The sequence below is a fragment of the Medicago truncatula genome, chromosome 5 (assembly GCF_003473485.1).
Source record: "Medicago truncatula cultivar Jemalong A17 chromosome 5, MtrunA17r5.0-ANR, whole genome shotgun sequence".
NCBI classification, from domain to species: domain Eukaryota; kingdom Viridiplantae; phylum Streptophyta; class Magnoliopsida; order Fabales; family Fabaceae; genus Medicago; species Medicago truncatula.
In genome coordinates this window covers 38602380-38629877 of record NC_053046.1, presented here as the reverse complement: position 1 = coordinate 38629877, position 27498 = coordinate 38602380, and the positions used below count along the sequence as shown (strand labels likewise).

Sequence of the window (27498 nt, the reverse complement as noted above, 5' to 3'; positions counted from 1 at the left end):
TATTTCATTTGGTTTATAATTTACAAAGTACTATTTGCATATGCTTATTCAAATTAAATACTTCTAAAATTTAGCATGCAGCATAAATTTATCAGTAACAAATATGGAATGTGAATGTAAATGTCTTAATTTATACACGAAACAAGATTAATTTGGAAATTGTGATCATAGGAATTATTCTATTAACGAATTAAACACTGTATAGGTAAAGCATTAAGATTTGTCAAACCAGAACACCAGAAAAGATTTGTCAAACCAGGACAGGAAAACACTAATAGTCCAATGCACAAGACAAGACTACCACAATTTCAAATACAAAGAGAATAAGACATATATGCAATATTCTTTTCCCTGATTCATTCTGCTTATCAACTACTATATGGTTGCAATCAATGCTTAGTAGGTCATGCTTCTGCATCTTTCAAACCTCTTCATAACATCTATAGATAGAGGCTAAAATAATCAAATAAAAAATCCTCAAGAAGAGAGTATAGTTTCCTCTAAATGGGGTCCTTTTGTTTTCTATTTCCTTATCTTGCCTTTCACTTGTTCTTGTTGATGCTGCTAACTCTTTTTACTTCCTATACATTTTCAATGTGCAAGCATCATGACAGTTCTGCCTTGTTACAATTCAAGAATTCATTTTTTATCAACACTTCATCTCAACCTGGTTTTTGGTCTCACTGTTCCTCTTTTTCTTTCAAGACAGAATCTTGGAAAACCGGCACAGATTGCTGCGAGTGGGATGGTGTCACGTGCGACATCATGTACGATTATGTGATTGGTCTGGACCTTAGTTGCAACAATCTGAACGGTGAATTAGCGGCCAATAGCACCATCTTTCAACTTAAACACCTTCAACAACTCAACTTGGCTTTTAATGATTTTTTCGGGTCTTCGGTGCATGCTGGTATTGGTGATCTAGTGAAGCTCACACATCTAAATCTATCAAACACCGGCATTAGTGGTAATATTTCCTCCACAATCTCTCATTTGTCAAAATTAGTATCACTTGATCTTAGCAGTTATAGTTACTGGAACATGGAACAGAAACTCGAACTTGGTCCACTCACATGGAAGAAACTCATTCTTAATGCTACTAATTTAAGGGAGCTTCATTTGAATACTGTGGATATATCTTTAATCAGAGAGAGATCTTTGTCGCTGCTAAGGAATTTATCGTCCTCTTTGGTCGCTCTTGATCTATCAATCACTGGCTTGCAAGAAAATTTTCCAAGCTAGTGACATCCTCTCTTTACCAAATCTTCAAGAACTAGATTTGTCTTTTAATGAGGACCTTAGTGGGAAACTTCCACTGTCCAACTGGAGCACTCCCCTAAGGTACTTGGACCTCTCATACACCGCCTTCTCGGATGAAATTCCCTATTCCATAGGCAATTTGAAGTATCTTACACATTTAGGCCTTTCAAACTGTAATTTCTATGCTGTTCTTCCTCTATCTTTGTGGAACCTCACTCAACTAACAAAGTTAGACCTCTCTACTAACAACTTTAGTGGTGAGATTCCACCATTATATTATTTTCAAACCTCACACACCTCACTACCTTTGGTCTTGGAAATAATAACTTCAACGGTATGATCTCGGATGTGTTCCACAAGCTTACCGAATTAGAAATTTTAGTATTTTCCTTTAATAAATAACCTAACAGGCCAAGTTCCATCATCATTGTTTCATCTAACTCAGCTTTCTATGTTAGATTTATCGTTTAATAAATTAGATGGCCCAATTCCGATTCAAATCACCAAATTTTCCAAGTTAAATTTTGTTCTTTTACAATCTAACAACTTAAACGGAACAATTCCACACTGGTGTTATTCCTTGCCTTCGTTGTCATGGTTGTATCTCAATGATAACCAACTCACAGGGTCAATTGGTGAGTTCTCTACTAGTTCATTGAATTATCTATTCCTCTCGAATAACAAGTTACATGGTCCTTTTCCAAATTCAATATTTGAAATCCAAAATCTTACTTACTTAGCTTTGTCATCAACCAACTTGAGAGGTGTAGTAGACTTTTACAATTTTTCTAAGTTTAAATTACTTACTTTCCTCGATCTTTCGCACAATAGCTTTCTTTCTATCAACTTTGACAGTAATATTGACTCCATCTCACCTAGCCTTAATGCATTATATTTATCTTCTACAAATATTAATAGTTTTCCAAAATTCTTAGCTCGAATACCAAGTCTGCAAGAATTAGATCTCTCCAAAAACAACATTCATGGGAAAAATTTCCATATGGTTTCATAAAATGCTCTTAAACTCATGGAAGTATATTTGGCACGTTGATCTCAGTTTCAACAAGTTGCAAGGAGATCTTCCAATTCCACCTTATGGCATTGAATACTTTTTACTCTCTAACAACAACTTCATGCATCAAATACTTTTTACAGGTTCTCATTTTAAGATCAAATAAACTGCATGGTACAATCACTTGTTCTATGACCAAACATCCATTCCCAAGTTGAGAATTTTCGACATCTATAATAAAATTTTTAGTGGTCCCTTGCCGACAACATGCATCAGGAATTTTCAAGGAATGATGAATGTGAATGATAGCCAAATTGGTTTGCAGTACATGGGTAAGGCCAATTACTATAATGATTCTGTGGTGGTCATAGTGAAAGGTTTTTCTATGGAGCTAACAAGGATATTGACAACTTTCACAACTATTGATTTGTCAAATAACATGTTTGAAGGAGAAATTCCTCAAGTCGTTGGAGAATTGAATTCTCTCAAAGGTCTTATTTCAAACAATGGAATCACAGGTAGCATTCCACAATCTTTGAGTAATCTGAGAAACTTGGAGTGGTTGGACCTCTCAAGGAACCATTTAATTTGACAGGTGAGATTCCCACCGCTTTGGAAAATTTGAATTTCCTATCATTCTTGAATCTCTCACAAAACCACCTTGAGGGAATCATACCTACCGGCCAACAGTTTGATACATTTGGAAATGATTCCTATGAAGGGAATACAATGTTATGTGGATTCATATTGTCTAAATCATGCAAAAATGATGAAGATCAACCACCACATTCAACATCTGAAGAAGAAGAGGAATCAGGATTTGGCTGGAAAGCGGTAGTAATAAGATATGCATGTGGGACAATATTTGGGATGATCTTGGGATATATTGTACTCTTCATTGGGAAACCATAATGGTTTGTTAGACTTTTTGAGCAAACATTTAACATAAGATTGAAAAGAACAAACACTAGAGCCCGTGCAAATCCTAGAAGAATGATGAGGGTCTTTTCAAATATGAAGATATATACGGTTGGTAATTTGAATTTCTCTGTTTGAGTAATGCAGTCTTATATCGTTTTTTATTTTATTTTATTTTATTTTATTGAGTTTGTGTGGTTTCTTGAAATGGTTATTCTCATAGTTGGATTAATTGTTTTGGTGTTACTACTTTGTGTTGCTGGGATTATCGTTCTCGCATTAGACGTCGGTACTTGTTTATAAGTATGAATCAAACTTGGTACCATGATTAACTTAGAACAGTGATATGTATTATCCTTGTCTCTAAATTAGGACTCTTAACTAAATGATGAAAATTAAGAAAGATGGTAGTTATATTAAATCTATCAATAATTGATATTATTTTTACAAGTTGTCCTTCAACAGAGATAATATGTTTATGTTTTCAACACATTATCTATTTTTAATGCAATCAATACAATATTTTTGCTGATTGAGAAAAAGGTACAATAATCAGAGGTATATTGGTAATAAAATAATTAATGCAACTAAAATTTCAAAAAAGAGGTTATATAGTGACAACAATTATCTTAAGGATCTTGACAACATGTTACCTTGCCCTAAGAACATGTGTTAATGATTCTACAATAACGAATTTATTAGGTGTGTGGATTATTGTAACCTTATGAACCTTATTTTATTTGAGCTTCTTTAGGTCTAGATCAATTTGAGGAAATGGTGAATTTTGTAAGTTCCTCCTTACCTAACAATTACTCACAAGCACTTCAAACTTTCAAAAATATTTTCATTAGGAGTTATAAATTGTTTGGCGACAAACGGTAGTTATAAACCGTTCTCAAATATACTTTTTAGACCAATTACACATTTAAACGCTTTAAAAATATATAATTTGCTTTGAAACGACGCGGTTTTACATCGGTTACACATTTGTAGAAATAAATATATGTATTTTTTTTCTTAATAGCAGTTTTGGCCCCCTAAGTATCAGAAAGTTGCAATTTTAGCCCCTAACAAAATAAAATACAATCTGATTCCTAAGTACTACCCCTTTTGCAGTTTTGGCCCCATACCAATTTTGACAAAGTCAATGCTGACGTGGACGCCATGTGTGTAATTTATTTATTTATTTTTAAATTTTATTTTTTAATTAAAAAATAAAAAAATTACACACATGGCGTCCACGTCAGCATTGACCTGGGGCCAAAACTGCAAAATGTACGGTACTTAAGGAGCTGAATTGTATTTTATTTTGTTAAGAGGTCAAAGTCGCAACTTTCTAATACTTATGAGGCAAAAACTATAGCATATTTTGCATATTTTATCTGATGCAATAATAAATATATGTATTAAGCATTGTTTTATATTGTAGGCTAAAGTCAAATTTTATTTTATATTCTCTGTTGTGCAATTTGCATTACATACTACATCCATTCGATCATATTTATAAGCAAAAAATAAATTTTTAGGTTAATAAAAAAATTAATGTATCTGATCATAATTATAGATCAGATATATTAATTATTCAATGTACATATAAAATTGTTTTTGCTTATTAATATGATCGAAATGAGCACACCAGTTTATTATTATAAAAAAAATTTATTTAAAACAAAGTCATTGAATAATTTATTATTTTTTCCAAAACTAAATGTGGGACATGGCCCACACACCTTATTACATGGGTCCTGGGGTCCGATCCTTTTCATGCTCTACAGTCTACAGTTATGCTTGATTTGTCGTTACACTCATTTGTTTCTGAATCATACCGTTATTTCAGGTGGGTCCGTGTGTATTAAAGACTACGTCTAAAACTGTAGAGGGTACATTTGGTAATCATGAATCATATATTATGTCTTCAATTATAAAAGCGAAATGGTATTATTTTTGTGAAATGATATTTGTAAATCTATTTTGCAATAATTTTTTTTGCAATAATTTTTTGACAATTTTCTTTTTCATACTCATATTATATTTTTATTCTCTCTCTTCTTTTTTCTCTCTTTATTATTTTTGACCAATAGAAATAGAGAAAATTGAAGTTGTCTTGGAAGTTGTCACCAACGGTTGTTCATATATCATAGATCATAATTTTTTTTTGGAAGAAATGATATAATTTGTACATCTATTTTGTGCAATTTTTTATTTTTTTTTATAAAAATAAATGATATTCATTAATTCAAATTGATAGAGTAGATCGATACAATAAGAATTCGATAAAAACAAAAATGATGAATATGTGAACAAACTCACAACATCTATGTTAATAGCATAAAATGATAAAGCACTAAAGCCTACACATGACTATATTTAAGAATTCGATAAAAACAAAAATGATGAATATGTGATCAAACTCACAACATCTATGTTAATAGTATAAAATGATAAATCACTAAAACCTACACATGACTATATTTAAGTCTCCGGAATAACCATGCATCCGAATCTGCAACGTTGAGGACTCCAAAGTCATTGATTTGATCTACACTGGATCAAAGCTGACAATCTAAACTGAACAAATACCTGTACGAAACAAGAATGACAAACAACGTCGCACAAAGACGACAAACAAAACAACGTCGCACAAAGACGACAAACAAAACAACGTCGCACAAAGACGACAAAATCACGAAAGAAAAAACAACATAGATGTGAAAATCACTTATTTCAATAAAAGGGAAATATATATAAAACGAGTTAGAGGCGTGATTTTGGGTCAGAAATTGACCATAAATCACCCCTCTTTGGTGGATGAAGGAAAAGAAAACTAGGGTTTTGGTGACGGCTGATAGAAGAGAAAGTCAATTGATGAGAAAGTCAATTGATGCATATAAATGTCATTTTATGCAACTTTTGAACATCTCTCAACTCTCACACTCATATTTCTTACCATTTTTTTCCCTCTATTATTTTTTACTAATAAGAGACAAAATAAATATTGTAGTTATCATGAAATGATTGTACAAATATAATTACATATTATAAAACTTGATTCTCCTAAAAAAATATAAGCTAAATTACCTTTTTGGTCCTCTAACTATTTAATTGTATTGGATTAGTCCTCTAACTAAAAATTGATTTATTTTGGTCCTCTAAGTTTCTCACCGTTACTACATTTAGTCCTTTCTGTTAGTTTTATTCAAATAAACGTTAGAGTTTGTGTTATGTGGGTCCTCCTCTAACTTTATTTATTAATATCATTTTGGTCCTATTTTTTGTTAAGATATTATGATTAAATAGTGACTGATATTATTGGTAACTGTTATGGTTCATATGTATCTGTGAAACAGGAGGTCAGGTACCCAAATAACACAAACTCTAACGTTTATTTGAATAAAACTAACAGAAAGGACTAAATGTAGTAACAGTGAGAAACTTAGAAGACCGAAATAAATCAATTTTTAGTTAGAGGACCAATCTGATACCAAATAAATAGTTAGAGGATCAAAAAGATAATTAAGCCAAAAATATATTATATAACCGATTGAATTTTTCATTTATCTATGAGTATAAGCTTTATTTCAAATTACTAGATCTATTTTATTTTCAAGCATAACCATAATTACTATTGAAATGTGCCAAGTAAATATTGAATATTTTATATATAAAAGACAATTTAGTAATAATTATATTTAAACCGTTTATATTGATTAAACTATCAACTTTTTTTAATATATGCGAAATATAAGATGAAAGTTTATAATTAGAGAGATAGAGAGTATCATTAAAACTCCCACTTCGTTTATTGGAGTGGGGAGATTGGGAATAAGAAACTTTGTAAAGAATATGGATTAGTGTGATATGCTTCTCTTTGGGTGATTTGGAAAGTTATGAACAACAGGGTTTTCAATAATTGCGTCAAGGAGATGGAAGAGATTGTTTAAGAGATTAAAGTGTTATCTTGTTTTATTTTCAATCTGCTCATTCTCAAGATTTTGGTCTCCATAACATCGACTATCCTCCCTCTGCTTGTGGTCTCCGCTACGAGTGATTTCACCGTCAATTTTTAAAAATAAAACAAGACACTAGTATATTTGATACAGAAGATCCATAGAGCAAAAACTCGTTACAATTTGACCTGAATATTGCTCTTATCTGTCTCATCCCAAAATTCTTGCTTTGCATATCTATATACAAAAGAAAATCTGGAAATCACTGTGCAATGTTTACAAGAGTAACTTGTGAACCAAACCATCTCTATGCTTCTTGTAGGACCTTCAATCTGTCTATAGATTTATGCTGAACCAATTAAGCTCCAACACTAACTTAGTCTTTGACTTCAACTCAAATCTAAGGCTGTTAATGCTCATCATCAGACATCAGTAGTACCATGCATAGAGGTTTGTAATGAGCCACCACTATGTTTGCTAGGCGCAGGTGTGTTCTTCCGCGACTGGCGTTTTGTTTGGACAATTACTGGCTCTTCCTTCCATTCTTGACTCATCACATCACTGTCTGTGTCTCCGTCATCATTGAAAACGGGATGGATATATGCATCATGGAGGAAATCTTTCAAATTGAAGTTTGGCTCTTTAGTACGCTCCAATGTGTCTTTGACCATTGCTTCCTGAAGTTCACGCACCACAAAAAAAAGAAAATTAACTCAAGCTTTATAAGAAGCATGTTCAAAACATAGGGTGTCCCTAAAATATTGCTTTTTGTTTACTTGATTGCTCAAAGCAGTTAAAAAAAAAAGAAGACACAAATATTACTAATTTCAACATCAGAAAAAAAATATACCTGTAATGGATGAGTAGTAAAAGCAGGTTCGTAGCTTCCCTTGCAAAACCGATGAAACCATATTGTCAAAACTGGGAGTGCGATGAGTAATGGAGTCGAGTTAGCAGCTTCTTTTGTACTCAATAATCCCATTAACAGAAGTTGTGAGACAACTAATGCAAATACAATACGTCCATGGACATCAGGCCAGAATGCTCCAGCACTCTCATATTCTTGGTTGTACACATTTATAATCTGCCATTCAGTTTCAGACATTAGTATTATACAATACATTCACTAAAATACTTAGGATGTTGTTTTAATATATGCTCATGGACTAAAATCATGTTTGAATAACCAAAGTTGTACACAAATAACATAGCACTCATTTTCATGGTAAATATGTAAAATACAAAAATCAGTAATGAAAAGCATCAAAACAGTGAAGGTTCTACGAGCTAATGTTTACCTGATGACGGTAGACAAGATATGCCAAACCAAAAAAGACAATGATGTATGGAAGTAGAAATGGTGTGACTACAGAATACACAAGGCCAAGCAAGAAATAAAGTTGTATTTGAGGTTCTCCTGTATTGAAACCAATAGTCCCTGGATCCATTGCTTCTTCACGGTCTTTTTCAGTCTTCACCAACAAGAAATTCTTTAAGTGATAAAATATCAAAGGCTTCAACCTTAAAATCTCACCAGCACATCCTGCCCATCCATCAACCATTATGTATGTTATGAAGAAAGTTGCTTTCATTGGAATCGAAACACCAATTGTCTTTGGAATTCTGCATACATACAAATGTTTTGCATTATGAACAAATCATGTACAGGTAAATCAAACACACTCACACACACATGTGCGCGCACACAAACACACACACACACAAATATATATATATATATATATGCATAGGAGGAACACTTACTCATTTGCAGACTGATGAATGAATTTATCTAGTTGTTGGAATGCAGTCCCGGTAATTATGCTCCCCAGAAACACATTAATGAACTGGAAGATGTAATATCTTGAGGCGCATCTTCTTTCCAGAGAAGACTGGCTTATAAACCCTTCGAACTTGGACATAATCATCAATATTGTTGGCAAAAAAATGAGGAATAACTTCAAAGCAATCCCAGGAAGGAAACCTTGTATAAAAGACTTGATGACGTCGCTGCAATAAAAATAATGCATAACATTAACATCTACCATGGATAGACAGTTATCAAAGAGTCACAAGAGTTATCTGCAATATTTTATTTTTACATCAAAGTTGCCAAGACATAAACTTCCAGCATATTCCGTGATGTAATCAGACTAGATAGCATTCTTTTAATCATAAAAATAGCAAAATGTTCCATACAATATCATATTATATTAGAGATTCTTAGCTTATATTCTAAGATCAGTTTATAATCTTACATTATCTCTTTAGGACTACTTATTATTAGCTATTATAATATGATTTGTTTCCTGAATTTTCTATTTATTTAGGTTTGAGTCAATGTAGTCCTACACATAGGGATTAGTACTTAGCATTTTGTATCAAGTTACTATAAGCTATTATAAATAGTATTCAAGCCATTATTATTATTTTTTGAATAAACTAAACTAGCCCACCAAAATTAGCACCAGGGAGAATCGAATCTGAGACCGTGAGAGGAGCAAACTCTAAGGTCCCGAGTCAACACCACCAGACCAACCCAGATGGGTTATTCAAGCTATTATTATTTCTCTATTTTTTTTATCTAAAACTCATAACTTGAACACATACTTTTCAACACATTTTGTATACTATGTCAACCAATAAAGAGAAAAATGTAATAAAAGGCAAAAGGAAGATAACATTACATTTCAATAATGGACTTGAGGAATGGTGCGGCTTTTTCAATGCCCTCTATATTAGCAAGTGACTGTACGAATGCAATGGGAATCATGAAAAAGAATGTAAGAAAGAAGAAAGCAACACCAATTACAAGTCTCCTTATTGAGAGAGAAACATATGGTATAGCCATGTTATCCCAGTATATGTCACGGGGCTCTGGAGCCCATTCAGTCAACCATATTGTTGGATTTCTAGTTTGTTGAGTTTGTGCACAAACTGCAGCACCCCAACGAGTTTTGAAGGAAACAAAGGCTGCTGGCATTATAGATTTAGGATTCTTTGTCACCTTATCTTTCTCCAGCTCTATCTGAAATTTTAACAAAACATCAACTAATATCAAATACTTTTTTTTTTTTTAAAAGTAATGAACATTCAATAACTTATCATTCAAGGTATATATTTAACTAAAAAACCAATTTGGAGAAGCATGCACTGCAATGATGAAAATAAGCAAAGGTTACAAATATGAGGACACAAGTTCTCTTGTATGGCATCATATAAAAAACACTTTTGATATGATCTATATATCTTTTTCATGCAGCCTTTATTAAGATTTTCATAATACAAGTGTGGTAAAATAATAATTGTTGTATATATAATGATATAAAGCATGCACATGCAGTTCTGCTTACGTCTCTTGATAGTCTCTCAATTGCAGCAGTATAAAAATCAATAGCATCCACTTTACTGCCACAAAGACCTAAAAAGCCAGTCTGCAAGCACAATATGACCAACTATAATTACATGGTGCCAGAGGGAAGAAAAGGAAATAGAATACCTTTAAAAAGATGGCAACCGATTTGGAAGATGATTTGGAGTTCATAGAGACAGGATTACAGGAGACGACAACATACCTTTTTAGTTGGCCTTACGGATTCATTTCTAGAATATTTAAGTTCATAGTAGTCAAGCCAATTCTGTTGTTTCTTCTTCTTAGCAACTAGACTAGAGAGTTTCTTTGCATCGTAAACAACCTGCAAAAATATCACTTAGAGTAAGGGAAAACACAATGAAACAACTTGGTAGGATAAGACACAACAAACTGCCAATAAGAATTCATCCCAGTATCGTTATTTTGCATTGAATTTTACCCAAAAGTATCGGAAAACAATACAAAGATTTGAATCTTAGTACCAGTTAACCAGATATAATTCTCTAAGAAACATCACATTATTTGCTTCTTATGCTAGAGAAGAATTCATCCCAGTATCGTTATTTTGCATTGAATTTTACCCAAAAGTATCGGAAACAATACAAAGATTTGAATCTTAGTACCAGTTAACCAGATATAATTCTCTAAGAAACATCACATTATTTGCTTCTTATGCTAGAGAAGAACTACTATCAATTTGTACATACGTAAAAGTGAATATGAATTTGAAGTCATAACAGGTAAAATTGATTGTTTTGATACGTGTAATTAAATAGTGAAAGTTACACAACATTATTATTCTTACTACAAGCTCCAGGCAAAGAGAGACAATTAGGTATGTGCAGTTACAGAAAACAGGATCAGACCTGATGAGTTAGATATTGATCAGGATGGTTGACCAAAAAGAAATGTTCAACTAGTTCACTGACTGATTCATCAGCATCAGGCGGTACATTCCTAACAAGCACCTGCACAAATGCACAGTAATTGCTTGAAGAAGGAGCATGGGGGAACAAAATGAAAGAACAAAGTCACTTTAGAATATAAATCTTTATCATAGAAGCGGTGCTACTATGATTATCAGCATATTGTGAGTGTGATAAAACTTGATCTTACCGTGAATTGGTCAGGACGGCGTCTTTCAGATGCAAGAAAAGACAATCTCATTGCTGCAACTATCTGATACTCCCTTTTCAAGATATAACATGTCCAGAAGGTAAAAGCATAAGCCATTACCAAGTGAGTCCAAAATCTGCAATATATAATGAGTTACTGGAAGATAAACATACTCATATGAAAAGCTTAACAGATATTTCGGTTAGGGAATAAGTCCTCGTAAAACCAATAACCAGAAGATGTATTAATTTGTTTGATATTGATCAAGAAGTTTGCATAGAATTGTTTAGAGTTAGAGGTGTAAAATTCTCATCAAATGCTAAAATGCCTTATTCTTATTCATTTAAATAAACACGGATATTATGTAAATCTGAAGTTCATACATACTAAAATGATAGACTATAGATAGCAAAGAAGGTGCAAAAAAAGAATGGTAACAATTGAAAAGTTTGCTTATTATGTACCTATTTGATCCAAGTGGAATATTTGAAATTGAAAGCTTATCGATGCTGGTATAAACCACATTTGAACGTTTCAAGGTGTCATTGGTCCAATTGACAGGGACCATAACAGAAAATGCTAGGAGTGAAATTGGGACAAATATTTTCAGCCTGCAATTCAATTGAATAAGATTATGCAGTTAGTAAATAGAAAAGACACAAGTAAACAATCTTGAAACTAGAAAAACGTAAGAAATATCAACTATTATCAAAAAAGTTATTGATATTACTTGTGTATACATAATAAATCAAGTATTGGTTAAAATCTACTCTCTGGATTTTCTAGTAACCGATTCAGAACTACAAACTTTAGAGGAGTCAAAGTGTACTAAAGCATACCCGAGTAAGTAGATCCTCAAGTATACAGCAGAATCCAAGCCTGCATGTTCAATTAGTTCGGGTTCCGGCATTTGCAATGCAGCAGGCATCCAGTTCAAGAACCTTATGTATGACCTGAAGTCTATATTGACAAATTTGCTCACAAATGCCCCTCCTTGCAATGGACTGGACCTTAAACCCTTCATATACCATTTTGGAAAATACACCCTATCGTTTATAGGTTGAATCCGAAGTATGGCAAATGCCAGTAAGAATACAATTGCAGTAAGGATGTTTATTGCAGCTGCAAGTCCTATATCGCCAAGTGAAGCCATGTTCTTCAATTTACTATCAACAACCTACACCCTGCAAAACATACAACTTTTCATTATTTCATCGATACCATTTCATTTCTAATCTTCCAATCAATGATATAAACAGTAATTGCAGTCACAATCATGTCAAAAGCTTTGAAATATTGCGAAAAGTACAATGTTCTTTTGAAGTAAGACAGTGACATAAAGGTTTAACAACTGATTAGAGCTGATGTAAATCTTTATTTCTTCTTCATTTCTTCTGATAATATTGTCAACAAAAAAAACAAAAAATAAAAAAAAATTAAGGTGGTGGGGCTGAAAACTCATATTGAACTGATTATTTTTCTTTCCACCATATATTTCATACAATTCTTCATCAAACATGAAAACAAGTAAAAATTATCCCTTTTCACATAATCTAGCTCAGTAATCACTAACCAAACTATAATTCACTTAAAAAATGTATAAATAATATTAAAAAACATTATTTTTCCAATTTGCAACAATCCTTTATGAACTAAAATCACAATTCTTCAAGCAAAATTGAAAAGAAAAAAAAGTCCAAAATCCAAATTTCATAACATTTATTTTTCTTTTCCAGCCACTTGGTTTTACAAAAACATACATAACCAAAATCTAAAATTGAAAAAAACAGAACATTTATGCTAAGAAAAACCATAAGATCCATTACACAAGAGTACATTACCTTATGTAGCACCAAAATTCTGAATTTCTGAGAAAAAGACAGAAAATGAAGTGAAACAGAAAAAGAAGAGAATGGTTTTGTTGAACTGAAGAATCCAAAATTGTGATAATGAGAGTGAACACTGTTGTTGTTGATGTTAGTTCAACGCTCAATCAGGGGTAGAATGGTCAAAACCCAGAAGCAAGATAAGTAAAAAATCATCAAAAAGTTGTAAACTTTATGGCTTTACATTTCAAAGAGTGTATTATTGACTAATAAAATATTATTTTATTTGTTCCCGTGAGCTTAGCTCAGTTGGCAGGGACAATACATTATTATATGCAGGGGCCAGGGTTCGAACCCTGACACCCCACTTACTCACTTTAAAAGTGAATTTCTAGCCACTAGGCTATCTGACAAAAAAAAAAAAATATTTTATTTTTTGAAGGGTAATAAAATAATATTTGTAACGAAACGTCTCAATTTGCTGAGGTGTGAAATGTGCCTACTCATTCATTGCATGCCGACCAACCAACTAGCTTTTAAATCCGATATATTTATTAATAACTGCAATAGATTAATCACTCAAATCTTATAATATATGTATGATTGATTTTTTTTTTCTTATAAATTTTAATATTACTGTACGTCTAAACTTGAATTCAAATTTGAGATTTCAATTAAGTTATAAGAGATTTCTATCATCTCATTCAAACAATTTTAATTATATGAGTCGTGTGTTATCGTGAGCTTAACTCAGTTGATAAGAGAACAATACATAAAATATATATAAGTTTCGTGTTCGAACCCCGACCATAAAAAAAAAAAACTTTTCGATAATAAAGCAATTGTAGGTTTGCAAAGAAAAATATTGCATGAAATCAACTTTGCGAAAAAACGTTAAGAAATGGGCAATTCAGTAATTGGGAGAAGAAATTTTAAATTCCCTAAAACAATGCGTTTAATTGGTGGCATGTGGAAATGATGGCATAAGATATAGAGAGAGAGAATATTGTTCCTTGTGGTCACGTTTCTTTCTTTCCATAACGGCTACTATCTTTATTAATTCAGTTTCACATATTCCTCACAACAGTCCAAACTATGACCGTTTTTTATCCTCTTATCACATGGAACGTGAAACATTCATTCAAATTAATATACACTCAGTTCCTTCTAAGGTCAAGGTTCAAAAAAAAAAAAACCTTTCTTTTTTGTTAACTTTTATGGAAGAAGAATAAAATAGAGTAAACACACCTAAAAATGAGTTTACATTTTAGAATAGAGAAATGTTATGTATACTCTCTTTCTAACACTCTCAAATATCTACTTTTTTATTGGGTCGAATTCGAACGGGTGTCACACGTTAAAAATGGATCTCACATAAAATAGTGAGACCACATGTGTTTTACTTTTACCAAATATGAGAGTGATTGTTAAACTGAGTGCTAGAGCTAGAAGAGATTGTTTCTAGCATTCCTCCTCTTTAGTATATGTTTGGTTATACGATAAGAAACAATAACTATGATTGAATTGATTACATAAAATTGATTTTGTGTAAAATTATCTTAAAAAGTATAATAACTTTTTTTTTTGAGAGCTAAAAAGTATAATAACTTATGTTCAGATACATTCTAGAATGAGAAGTATGTTGAACTATAAATTTGAGCTCAATTCTAGGATCAAAAGCTAGAATTTATACCTTCAAATATAATCAATTCTCGACGCAAAATTAATTTTACTTTAGAAGAATGAAACATGTTAAAATTAATTTTACTTTAGAAGAATCAAACATGTTAAAATTAATTTTAACTCATCTAAAAATAAAATCCTTTTAAAGACATTGGTTGAGTTCAAACCATAAATCTCTAAATTCAAAGTGTGTATTTTTACCATTAGACTAAATTTTAGAGTTTAACTATTATATTCAATGGATTTTACTATTTTAGTTAATTTTATTATTTTTTCTTCAATTGTGTTGTTGACTATTTATTATCTGATTTTGTATATTTCTCTGTTTATATAGAAAGAAAAAAATTAAAATAATTCCTTAAAAAAATCATTAAGACTAAGGAGATTCGTTAGATGTGATGATTTTAAAAGTTTTAAATAAGGATTTGTCAAAAAAAAAAAGTTTCAAATAAAGTATCGTTGACATTTAATGTTTTCACACCAACTAATATGATGATTGATTTCATTTTTAGTAAATATAAATATAGAATGGTATAAAAGTTGAAAAAAAATCAGTATAAAAGTCATTTAAGCAATAAATATATTTTAAAATTTGCAACTTTTTTTATAAGGAATTACTTTAATTTGATGATGTGATATGAAGTGAAAGATAAATTTTTTATTTTAACGAGTGTAAAAATATTAATGGATTTACACATATTATTTTTGTATTTTTCCCTCGAGCCTAAAACAGGGCTTGAATAATCACCTTATAACAAATTAAGCAACCTTTTGTGATATAAGAAACAAAAGAATGCACATGTGGAAGTTTTGGAAAGAAAAGTAGAAATAGTTTAGTATTGACATAAAAGATTAGACTCTTACAATATATATACATAGCAAATCAATGTTAAAATTTCAATGGAAAATATATTTATATTTAGTTTCTGATCCACCTTAAACACAATTACATGTAAAGAATTTATGGAATTAATATCAACCTCGTTTTCCTAAGTCAATCAATCATTTCCAGCATCTAATAAACGCGTATAGTAACAGACTTTATTGATATTATGTAATCTCTTGTAGCTTTCAGCTTTCTTGGCATCATTTTTAGGTGCTTTTGTTTGTAACAGACTTTAAGTGTTTTTTCACTTTTGCACACCTTGTGCAGGGTGATTCACCTTTCTTTTGAGCAATATATCCCATTTTAATTTGTTAAAAAAAAAATAAACGCGTATAGTACAAATGATTTATGCATAGTGTGTATGAGTGTTGTAAGTTGGATGTAAATTAAGGACACGCTTGGCACGTGATCCTTACAACAGGGAAACAAGAAGGAACATCATTTATGTACTTTCCTCTATCAAGAAGGAAAACAGGGAATTCGACATTATTTATAAACTTGCATAAAATATATATATATATATTCATAAACTTCTTTTGTTTTCAATTTTCATCTTATTTTGATATCAATGTCATAACAAAATCAGCTTCTATATACGACGCATTTTCGACTCCAAATTTCCAAAACAGTTTTTTCATAAGCCATTTAACCTTGCAGCATAATCTAAGAAACCAATACCAACTATCATCATATTCATATTGCAATCTTTCCGCACAATCAAAATACACATACATTCTTAGATTAAATTCCAACACACACTAATATGGGTTCAAACACCATTGAGAAATCGAATATTTAAATAATTCAGACCTCATTGATATCCAAATGTTCACTTTCTATTTGGCAAGTTTTGCTTTAAAGAATGTTCATTTCATTCTAACCATCTGAAGTCTTGAGCACATTTTAGAGAGTATATGAATATAAAATCATGGAAATAACATGAAAGATTGATCATTACTATAATTTTAATAATTGTACAATAATTGAAATATATAACACAATGGTACTAGAAAATATATAATACAATACTACATTACTCAAACATAAAATATTCTCAACTTGGGAAATGTATGCTTTGTGCTAGAACAGGTGATTGCACCATGAAGATTATTTGATCGTAAACTTAGCACCTGTAACTCTTGTAGAGTTTCTAGCCAATTGGGAAATGTATCCTCTATATTGTTGTCACCAAGGTCCAGAACTTCAAGATTTATGCACTAAGCCAAAGACTGTGGTAATGGTCCTTCCAATTGATTTCCGTTCAACTTTATCATCTCAAATGTATTTCCTTTGGAAAAGGTTCTAGGAAAGCTTCCATACAAGTTGTTCATTTGCATATCCAATATAGAAAGAGAAGGAAATGTTCCTAGGCATTGTGGAATCATGCCTGTTAAATTGTTGTGCGTGAAAAGTATTGAATGAGTGGAATTGGAAGATCTCCTTGCAACTTGTTGAAACTGAGATCGATATGTCGAATTTCCCTCCATGTGTGTAAGAGCTTCTCATGAAACCATTTAGGAACTTTTCCTTGAATTATGTTATTAGATAGATCTAACTCTTGCAGATTTTGAAGTTGTGCGAAGAAATTAGGAAAACTATTAATATTACTAGAAGATAAATATAATGATTCAAGGTTGGGTGAGATGGAGTCAACACTGCTACCAATGTTGACAGAAAGAAAATTGTTGCGGGAAAGATCAAGGAAAGTTAGTTTTTCAAAATTTGAAAATTGATGAAAGTCCACATCGCCGTTCAAGTTTGTTGATGACAAACCTAAGTAAGTAAGATTTTGGAATTTAAATATTGAATTTGGAAAATGACCATGTAACTTGTTATTAGAGAGAAGCAATTTTTGCAACGAATAAGTTGAGAACTCTCCAATGGACCCTCTGAGGTGGTTGTCACTGAGGTACAACTCTAATAAAGAAAACAAATAATAACACCAATGAGGATTTGTTCCATTTAACATTTTATTATTTAAATCCACAATACTCAATTTTGGATATTGGGCCAACTAATTTATTAAATGATAAATCTAAATAAGAAAGTTGAGCTAGATGGAACAATGATGAGGGAATTTGACCTGTAATGTTGTTAGAGGAAATATCTAAATATTCTAATTTAATAAGCTTATGGAACATATTCAAGATCAAACCGGTAAAGGCATTTTGTTCAAGATCCAAGTAAGTGAGATGTGCGAGATTTGAAAGTAATGATGGGATTTCACCGTTAAGTTTGTTAAATGAAAGGTCCAAATGTGTTAGTTGAGTGAGGTTCCATAAAGATTGAGGAATCAATCCATGCAAATCACATGCTTTAAGCGATAACTGGTTGAGAGACTTCAACTGACCTATGGAATAAGGAATTTCACCTGAGAAAAAAGTTAAAGAGAGATCCAAGTACCTTAGAGGAGTGCTCCAGTTGAACATTGGAAGTTTTACAATAAGGTAAAGAGGGAATGTCACTTGCTAAATTTCCTTGCAAACTAGTGTTCCCTAGACTAAGAGAGACCAGAGAGGATGACAAATTCTTTAGCAGCGACAAAGAATTCTCTCTGATGGAAGACATATCAACACTATTCAGATGAAGCTCGCTTAAATTTGTAACATTATGAATGAGTTCCTTCCATGTGAAGGGATCAAGTTTGAGTTTTTGATCCATGTATCAGTTACTGCTAAGATCAAGTGATACTAATTTTGACAAGTGAGAGATTGTGGAAGGAATATTACAAATGATTCCAGTGTTTGATAAATTAAGATGTGTGAGATTCACCAAATCACTAATATCATCATGCACCGAAGACCTGAAAAAATCATTAAAAGCCAGTTGAGTCGTTGAAGGTGTTTAAGTTTGAAGATAGTGCTATTGAGATGTAATTCACCTTTAAGATTGTTGCACCTAAGGTCCAAACCAATCACATGATCCAAAACGGTGTCGCACATGACACCATACCACTCGCAACAATCTGTATTATTTTTCCAAGAATCTGTTTTCAAAGAAAAAGAGGAACAACTAGGCCAAATATCATGCTGAGATGAAATGCCATTGACAAGAAGTAAGTTCTTGAATTGTAACAAGGCAAAGCTGTCATGATAGTTGCATAATGAGAAGGTGTAGGAAGTAAAATGAGTAAACAGCAGCAACAAGAACAAGTGAAAGGTAAAATAGGACAATAGAACAAAACAGGACCCCATTTAGAGCAACTTAAACTCTCTTCTTGATATTTTTATTTTTTTACCTGATGATTTTGGATGTACCAATTGATTAGGCTCAATTTATTATATAAGCATTGGTATAAGATGGGGGTTGTTTACAAATTGCTCTTGCAAGCATGCTCTTGCTTTGTAGGAAGAAATATTCTGGTTGCAGCTTCAATGATATGACAATTGATAACAACATTAATTCATTAGCATCCACAGAAAAGTTTCGTGTATATTTAAGATGGGAAGAAAATCAAAACATGCATTAAATTAAATAGCAAGACTTTTTGAACTGCATGTAGCACTCATATTGGACTTCTTTTGCATGTTCAGCTTCACCTTATAGTTATCACTTATTGTTGGAACAATTTTCGTACTCTTGAAGCTGTTGCTGCAAAAATTAGTACACAAACACAAAATAATTTGTTAGAAAAATTATTAGGCTGAGTTGCGGATTAGTTCGCTTTTTTTAAGACGATTCGCAGCTCTGCTTCTAAGGCACAACAGTTCAATCTTACCTCATCGTCTCCAGGATAAAACAGCCTTCCAAAACTTAAAATATGAGTACTCTCTTCACAAAGAGAACTCACCAAAACAACACCCTAAAATTACTAATACTGCTCCGAATACCAAAAATATAAAGTTTTTTTTTTCTTTTTCTATTCGTGAGATTGCTTTTACTGAACTTGCACCAAGTTATTCTCTTTATATACAAGTCTCCCACTATCACTTCAATACAATTCAATTCATTCTTTTCTTGTATGTATAAAAAATCAACTCTCTATTAATGTGTCAGATTACATTCAACCAAAAAATGAATGGGAAAAAAGTTAACCCCCTCCATCCCAAATTGTATGATGTTTTGGGCATTTCACACATATTAAGAAATGTAATTAATATTGTGTGAAAAAAAGATATTATGAGTTATTTTACAAAATTATCCTTAATAAATGATATGAGAAAGATAAATGAAAGAATTAAAAGAAGAAAAAGTAATAAATAGTTAAGGATATAATAAGAAAAGTAAAATTAATGTTTCATTTATCCCAAATTGTATCCAAAATATCAACATAATTAATTGTATCCAAAACCTGATACTTGGACTTCTTCAGCTTTACATAGTTTTGATCTCTATTTTCTTAAATTCACTATTTTTACCATCGTATTTTATTTCTCAAAAATTTGGTTCCCATCAAAATTATCCTTAATAAATGATATGAGAAAGATAAATGAAAGAATTAAAAGAAGAAAAGGTAATAAATAGCTAAGGATATAATAAGAAAAGTAAAATTAATGTTTCATTTATCCCAAATTGTATCCAAAATATCAACATAATTAATTGTATCCAAAACCTGATACTTGGACTTCTTCAGCTTTACATAGTTTTGATCTCTATTTTCTTAAATTCACTATTTTTACCATCTTATTTTATTTCTCAAAAATTTGGTTCCCATCACATAATATTTTCTCTAATTTATCCTGCACTTTTCTAATAACAATTCTGGTCCCTTAATTTTGGGCTTTTGACACCTAGACTCCAAATTATAGAAGAGATGAGATTGAACACTATATAAAAGTGAGATGACTCGTATATTATGTTTTATGGTTTTAGGTGAAAATGTGATGTCCAACTCATTTATGGGATTGCTCTTTTAGTCGAATGTTGTGATAGCGAGAGAGATTCTTGATGTTGGAGAACTGTAATGATTTTGGGTGAATAACGTATAAATGAGAGGACCCATAAATGCAAAGTCAAAATATGATATCCAATTCAGTTATGTGGTTTATGTTATCGCAATGTAATAATCCAATCCAAATTAAGAGACTCACCGTAATGGCCCAACAAATAGTGACAAAGGTTTAACATCTGATTTGAGATAAGTATAGTCAACAAAATAAATAAAATAGTAGGGTGGTGAGACTGAAAAGTCATATATTTGATTATTTAACCTTTTCCCATACCTTTCATCCAATTCTTCATCAACACATAAAAACAATAAAAGTTAGCCTTTTCTCATAATTTCTCATCGAAAAACTATAAACCACTCCTGTATAATTTGTATAGAAAATTTTGTATAACCATTTCAAGTAACTCTCCAAGTTTATTATCCAAATAGTAGAATTGAAAGATTTTGTATTTATTCAAAACTTGGTATCAAATTCCAAGATTGAACAACTTGAAAGATCAGTTTTCACCGTCCATTAATAGGAGATCAAAATAAAAACTTTGTATCGGCTGACTCAGCTTAAAAAAAAAACTACATCATACTTTTCTCTTATATATATTGGTGTAAATAAAATTCCAGAAGTCACATGCATTGGATCAAGCTCAATAGTAGCGGTGTTTACATGAGGAATAACTAGACTTCAGATTGTGGTCTCTTTTGCAATTCAAACCCATTTTAACAACTCAATCGGTAATTATAGTCATTCTTTGAATTATTATTTATATTCATTTGGGTTCTTTAAATGGACCACACTTAATTTTTTTATTTATTTTTATAAAAATCCGAAATTCAAACAAATTTGATTTTCTTTTTTAGAAAAAAAGAGACATGATGGATCAAAGTACATTCCTAGTCCTATAAGAGATGTAAAAAAAGAGTAGATGATGACCCACAAGAGGTTCGCGAAATTTATTATTATTTGTATTCTCTTTCGGGCGAGAGGTTTGAGAATAGAGTCAAACTAGATTGGCCAAAGGCTTTGACTGAGGATGTCCATCGACTTCAAAAGGAACAGTGTGTCCGTCCTGTTGTAGTTTTGAAAAGATCTTGGTTTTGAAATTTCACTTTCCATTAGTTTCAATGGCATTCTTTGTCTAGAATCTGAATTCTATGGGAAAAGGAGAGTTGTATTGTGGAATCCAACTACCAACGAATTCAGGCTCCTTCCTTTGCCTGAGAAAAATCCTGCATGGAAACTTTTCGCCGATCATTATCAAATTGGTTATGATCATATTAAAGATGATTATAAGATGATTCGGTGCACACGTTATTCTCCAAAAATCGTTCCTATCTATCATGTGCCATCTGAACACTTGTGGGAGATGTATAGCCTAAACAGTAACTCTTGGAAGAAAATTGATGCTGATGTGCCACATTCTTACTGTAGCATTGAACACGCATACTTGAATGGAGTGTGTCATTGGTTGGATAAAACTGAAACAGATGTCTATTTGGTGTCGTTTGACTTCTGCAAGGAATCTTTTATTACAACACCCATACCCTCTTACGTATATGATAGTTTGGATTTTCATTTGGTCCGAAGACGCTTGATGGTATTGAATGGATCTATTGCTTTTATGGTACATGATACTGAGGCTTCTACATTTCACATTTCAATTTTGGGTGAGCTCGGTGTAAAGGAATCATGGACGAAGCTATTCGTTGTTGGACCCTTACCTTGCCTTGGCCATTTTGTTGGAGCAGGGAAGAAGGGCAATATACTCCTCAGGAAAAAAGACAGTGAACTAGCCTGGTTTGATTTAATTACCGGGATGATTGGTGTTACAACAGAGAGGTTTTATTAAGATATTATTCCACAAAGAAAGCCTACTTCCAATTGGAGGAATATATACAAATTTTCCTTCTTGTTTTCACCCAATAGATATATGATTATGCCTATTAAGAGTTTTTCCTGTACTCAAAGTGGCGGCTTGTCAAATGCCCATATCTTTTTTTATCTATTTTATTTTAAAGTTTTACTCCCTTAGTATTTGATGTGGTTTCTATTTGAATTTCAGTTGTAAGAATGATTTGTTTCCTTTACTCAATCGTCTCCGATTTCATGTAAAATAGCTTATATTTGGGAAGGTTGATCATGTAACGAGCAACATATCATCGTTTGAATTTCATTATTCTACTTAAAATATCTATGCCATTATGCTTAGTTTTGTGTTTTAGTTGTTTCTTTTACGTTCCAAATTAGCTAATAAAATCAAAGCATACCAAAACAAAAGGCAGAATTTCAAATGCACAAAAAAACTGTGTGCAAGTATTAATGTTTAATAACAATAGTTTATAAGTGGAGGTTTTCGGTTTAGCTTCTGATCAATGACAAATGAGAAATTTCTCAATTGAGATGTTTTGTTAAACTAGAGTTGGTTTATTTGCTTTGTATGCATGCAAATATGCTACCTGGCTAACAAGACATGGTTCATTATGAAGGTGAGAAAAACACAAGAAAGTTGGTTTCTTTTTCTCTAAAAATACTTCTTCTGATAATACTTCAGAAGCAGTTTGGGAATGCTTCTGATGTAATGACCAGAATCAGATATGCAACGGAAAAGATCAAAGCAGAGAAAAGAAAAGCGAGACACAAGCAGTTATCCTCGTTCCTTCCACAAATTGGAAGTAGTCCAGTCCCCCTTGCACTTCCAAGGAGATTTCACTATAATCACAAAGATTACAAATGTTCAATACTCTCTAAGTATGAGACTTCTCAAAATGCTCAAGCACGCAGGCAAGAGTCTTCCAATGCTCAAGCACTAAGCAAGAGTCTTCTAATGCTCAAGCACGCAGGCAAGAGGCTTCTATTCAAACAAAAATACAGAGAAAATGTTTGACCTTGAACACTTGATATATAATCAGTGGTGTTCACAAATATAATGCAATAAAGACTCTAGACTTGTGAATTTCTAAGATGTATCAAATCAGTGCAGAAATTCAATGTGCTTTGTAGAATCAAATTGACAGAGTTTTGGCGCTTTTTAACTTGTATATCTCTATCTACAATCTTCAAGTCTTCACTCCCTTATATAGAGGCGTGAAAGAGACGTTGAGATGAATAACACGTCTAAAGAGTCGTTGAGTTCCTTTGATCATTCACCAGTAATCCTTTGCCTGATTTGGGTGTAGTCCTTTGAAGAATTAGCTTCAAATTAATTCTCATCTTGAAGGAACAATTCTGCAGGCATAACTGTTGTCTTGTCTTGTAGCGTAGACAAAAATAGAGTAGTGGAGATAGTGGTTGTACACTTGTACTTTGTCAACTCTGATAACGAAGGACAAGTACTCAGTGTTTGACCGTTGATACCTCCCTTTCAATTCTTCGTTCTTCTTAGACGAGGTTGAAATGTTAAACAACTACTTTGAATCTTCAGTTTAAATTTACTGATCAATTGTAGCTTCTGGTGATGATGTTGCTTCTGATGAAAACCTTGCTTCTGATGGTCTTCTGCTTCTGATGAGCTTCTGCTTCTGATGACGTCATTACTTCAGAAGCACTCCAGCTTCAGAAGCACTTTAGCTTCAGACGCAGTTTTCTTGAGATGCTTCGGATTCCTTTGCTCTCCATTGTTCTTCCAAGACCTATTGAAATTGATTGACTTGCCTTTGATCCTGTACACTTGAACAATTATTAGCAATAACTAATTGACAATTTTTAATACCTTGTTATCATCAAAACTCATTAAGGTTTATTGTGAAACACATTTTGTTCCAACACATTATACCCTTAAAAATTGAAAATCATATGCAGTATACAAGCTATGATCAGAAAATAGGAGAAAACAATTGAGAGAAAATATGCAGAGAGCGAGAGAACATTGAATCTAATTTTGCGTTTGTGTCTCAATGAATTGAATATTACAAAGGCTATTATACTAGTTTCAGTGCAGTTGCTAAAACAGCTTGATAATTGTGTGGATGGTATTGTGTTCTTTTGAGGCTTGATCTACCTATCATGGAAGCTTTCAGAAATCACTTGAGAAAAGTGTTGAGAACATGAAGGTATGTTAATGCTGATTCTCGCTTTTTTAGGCTGTAGTTAGATCGACAAATCAGGGACTTATGGTTCTATACTGAATTGAAAATTAATTTGAGCATACTTAGGGGTTAGAGATCACTGCTATTGCATTAGATGTGTGTTATTATGATATACTTTTGTGAGTCTACATATTGAGAAGTAGTTGCTTGCAGAATTATATAGGAATAATGAAATAATACTAAACAGATCAAATCGGTAGATTGCATACTTGTCAAGTTCTGATCATATGCTTCCTTGTCCTTGATTAGTTTCTGTCTTTTGAATTCTCATCTTTTTGTATTTATTTGTCATCTTTTTGTTATTATTTCCCCCCTATCGTCAAATGAGAGAGTTGAAAGTTCGTGTTAAAGCTGCAGATGTCGTAAAATCTCAGGTTCTATATATTTCTTGAATAGTTGCTTTCTGTAATGCAACATAATCGTTAGTCTGATGACAAGAATGTTAGGATTTATATTGTAAATTTATATGTTCAATGCATCACATATTCACATGGTCACTTTCAACTCACTCCAAAAATGACAATATCAATGTTAAAGTTAATGTTTCCTCCAGGTTTCTTACCCATTATTCTTCCAAAAATGAGAGTTCCAGTTTTGCATTGATTGGTCCACTGATTTAATCATTAATTATTCATTATTTTTTTGTTAATCAAATAATTTTATTTACGTGCTGTTTAAGTGTGTAAATGAACTTATAGTTATAATAACAATGTATTAAGCCCGGAAAACCTTCGTTGTTTTTCAGGTATTTCCTCTCTTATGATGTGACTGGTTGTTTGCTTTAATCAAGAATTAGCAGTTCTCTTTTCTTAAAATTTATGGTTGGGTCTAATACAACCCCACAAAACCGGCTTTTGAGGTGGGGATTGCCCCCACTTACAAACACTTTTTCAGACCATCTCTCAACTGATGTGGGACTCTTAACACTTCTCCCTCACTAAAAAATCAGTCTTCAAATTAATAATCATAATAGAATTGATGCTTAATAGGCTTGCTGATCCTTCTTGACACTGATAAATTTATTAGAGCTTTGTCAACGTAGGCATGTACCTTATGACTCCAAACATTCATTAATGAGATAAGGCTTAAAATATGGTTCATGGAGTGAAATTGATCCTTAGTTGCACAACCTGGGTCATCATTTTGAGAAGTAATCATAGTTGAATTGATTTTATCTTACCTTGTACATTCTGACCCATATAATTTTGATAAGCAAGTAATTTTACTTACCATTGAAGTATGTAAGTGAACTTACACTTGTAACAATGTCTCAAGGGTCAAATGAATTGTTTTTTGTTTAATTTTTATAATCAAAAGACTTATGAGTTACAGGAATTAGACTTGCAATATTTATCGAAAAATAGCATGTCTAAAATGCATATGATCGGGATTTCAGGTATGCATATGTTTTGTTGAATATTACATGATGTAATCGGTATGATTTGTCAATATAAACTTCAGGATAAGTGAAAAACAGAGAAAATGGAGAATAGTATACAACTTTCGCCTGATTTCTCCTTCACTCACAGTCTGTCTGATTTATAAAATGATTCTTCTCCCTAACAGACCTTAAAAAAAATTTCATGTATGGTCCGAAGTTTATGTTTTAAAGCAGGGGATTAAATGAATTTCCCTGCAAAATACAAATGAACGATCCATTCCAATTATTTCAATTTGTGTCTTATTATTGGGGATTGATGTGAGTGTGTGTAATAATCCTTTTATCAGCTATTTCTTGTGGAATGCTACACTCAATGGTCAATTTCTATCTTGCTTTTTTCCCCCCTCTCAACTTAGAAACTTTGATGCAGAAATACTTCACAACAGTACAATGGGTGGGTTTTATTTTATGTCACCTCTGCATATATTATGATTTTATTTTCATTATACAAGTAATTTACAAATCATTTTTTTTTTATGGTCAATTTAAAATACAATTTACTCAATGGTTCGTTTATGACACATGTAATTTACGGTACATTTTTTTTTGTTGAATATAGTGATAAAAATGATTTTTACATTATACATGTAATTGAAACATTGTTGGGATTCAACAAAGCTACTTCAAAGTTCAAAAAACACGTTGAACCAATCCTTCGGTCTTCCCTACTTTTTTCTTATATCATAAATGATTTCAATGATCAATGTAGGATTAATTATCCTGAAAAAAAGAGAGTAGAAAATAGGTCAAATAAACAAAATAATTTGTCAATAAAAAAAAGTAATTCAGAAAAGGTTAACAGTTTGGTTCACAAAAACAAATGGTTCGGTTCACAAAAATTGTGTATTATAACGGTTTGGTTCGGTTTAAAACAACCATAAGAGAAAAAAGTAGAAGGAAAAAAAAAGCTATGTACTCCCAAAAAAAAGCTTGATAAGTTGGGTCATAATCATGATCATGGAGCAAAATTACATGTTTGCTCTATCTCTTGCATGAAGACTGTGGAGGTTCACGAGGACAACTGGTCCAAAGTTTGGTCAAATCCCTCAGGCATTGAAAATATTCACC

At 32.0% G+C, this 27498-nt stretch overlaps 2 protein-coding genes and 2 pseudogenes across 3 annotated transcripts; 2 read left to right on the top strand and 2 right to left on the bottom strand.

Annotated features, from left to right (window-relative positions):
• The first annotated feature begins 390 nt into the window (after positions 1-390).
• On the top strand, positions 391-3436 carry LOC11424525 (receptor-like protein 9DC3; annotated as a pseudogene).
• A 3744-nt stretch (positions 3437-7180) lies between these two features.
• Positions 7181-13657, bottom strand: LOC11432872 (CSC1-like protein At3g21620). 2 transcript variants are annotated; one of them, XR_005646307.1, is made up of 13 exons: positions 13468-13657; positions 12466-12810; positions 12091-12237; positions 11627-11762; positions 11377-11478; positions 10713-10832; positions 10491-10571; positions 9825-10165; positions 8902-9147; positions 8436-8760; positions 7988-8221; positions 7507-7814; positions 7181-7463 (listed from the first exon to the last, which is right to left on the bottom strand). XR_005646307.1 is itself a non-coding variant. In XM_003616949.4 (12 exons), exons 2-12 carry the CDS (start codon positions 12777-12779, stop codon positions 7560-7562), a joined length of 2301 nt encoding a protein of 766 aa, XP_003616997.1. In that variant the 5' UTR covers positions 12780-12810; positions 13468-13657; the 3' UTR covers positions 7181-7559. The 2 variants fall into 2 exon arrangements, 1 of the variants encoding a protein (XP_003616997.1); XM_003616949.4 differs by having other exon boundaries at positions 7181-7814.
• A 3318-nt stretch (positions 13658-16975) lies between these two features.
• On the bottom strand, positions 16976-18865 carry LOC11421422 (receptor-like protein 20; annotated as a pseudogene).
• A 3062-nt stretch (positions 18866-21927) lies between these two features.
• On the top strand, positions 21928-22938 carry LOC11435168 (putative F-box protein At3g10430). Its single transcript, XM_024784023.2, has one exon. The coding sequence runs from the start codon at positions 22199-22201 to the stop codon at positions 22751-22753; it is 555 nt and encodes a 184-aa protein (XP_024639791.1). The 5' UTR covers positions 21928-22198; the 3' UTR covers positions 22754-22938.
• The last annotated feature ends 4560 nt before the right edge of the window (positions 22939-27498 follow it).

Coding starts and splice junctions, on each gene's coding strand:
- LOC11435168 (XM_024784023.2), top strand. CDS start 22,199: ATGATTCGGTGCACACGTTATTCTCCAAAAATCGTTCCTATCTATCAT.
- LOC11432872 (XM_003616949.4), bottom strand. CDS start 12,779: ATGGCTTCACTTGGCGATATAGGACTTGCAGCTGCAATAAACATCCTT. Junction 10,572..10,712: donor CCGTAAGGCCAACTAAAAAG/GTATGTTGTCGT, acceptor TTGTGCTTGCAG/ACTGGCTTTTTAGGTCTTTG. Junction 10,166..10,490: donor TTGAGAGACTATCAAGAGAC/GTAAGCAGAACT, acceptor TTAAAATTTCAG/ATAGAGCTGGAGAAAGATAA.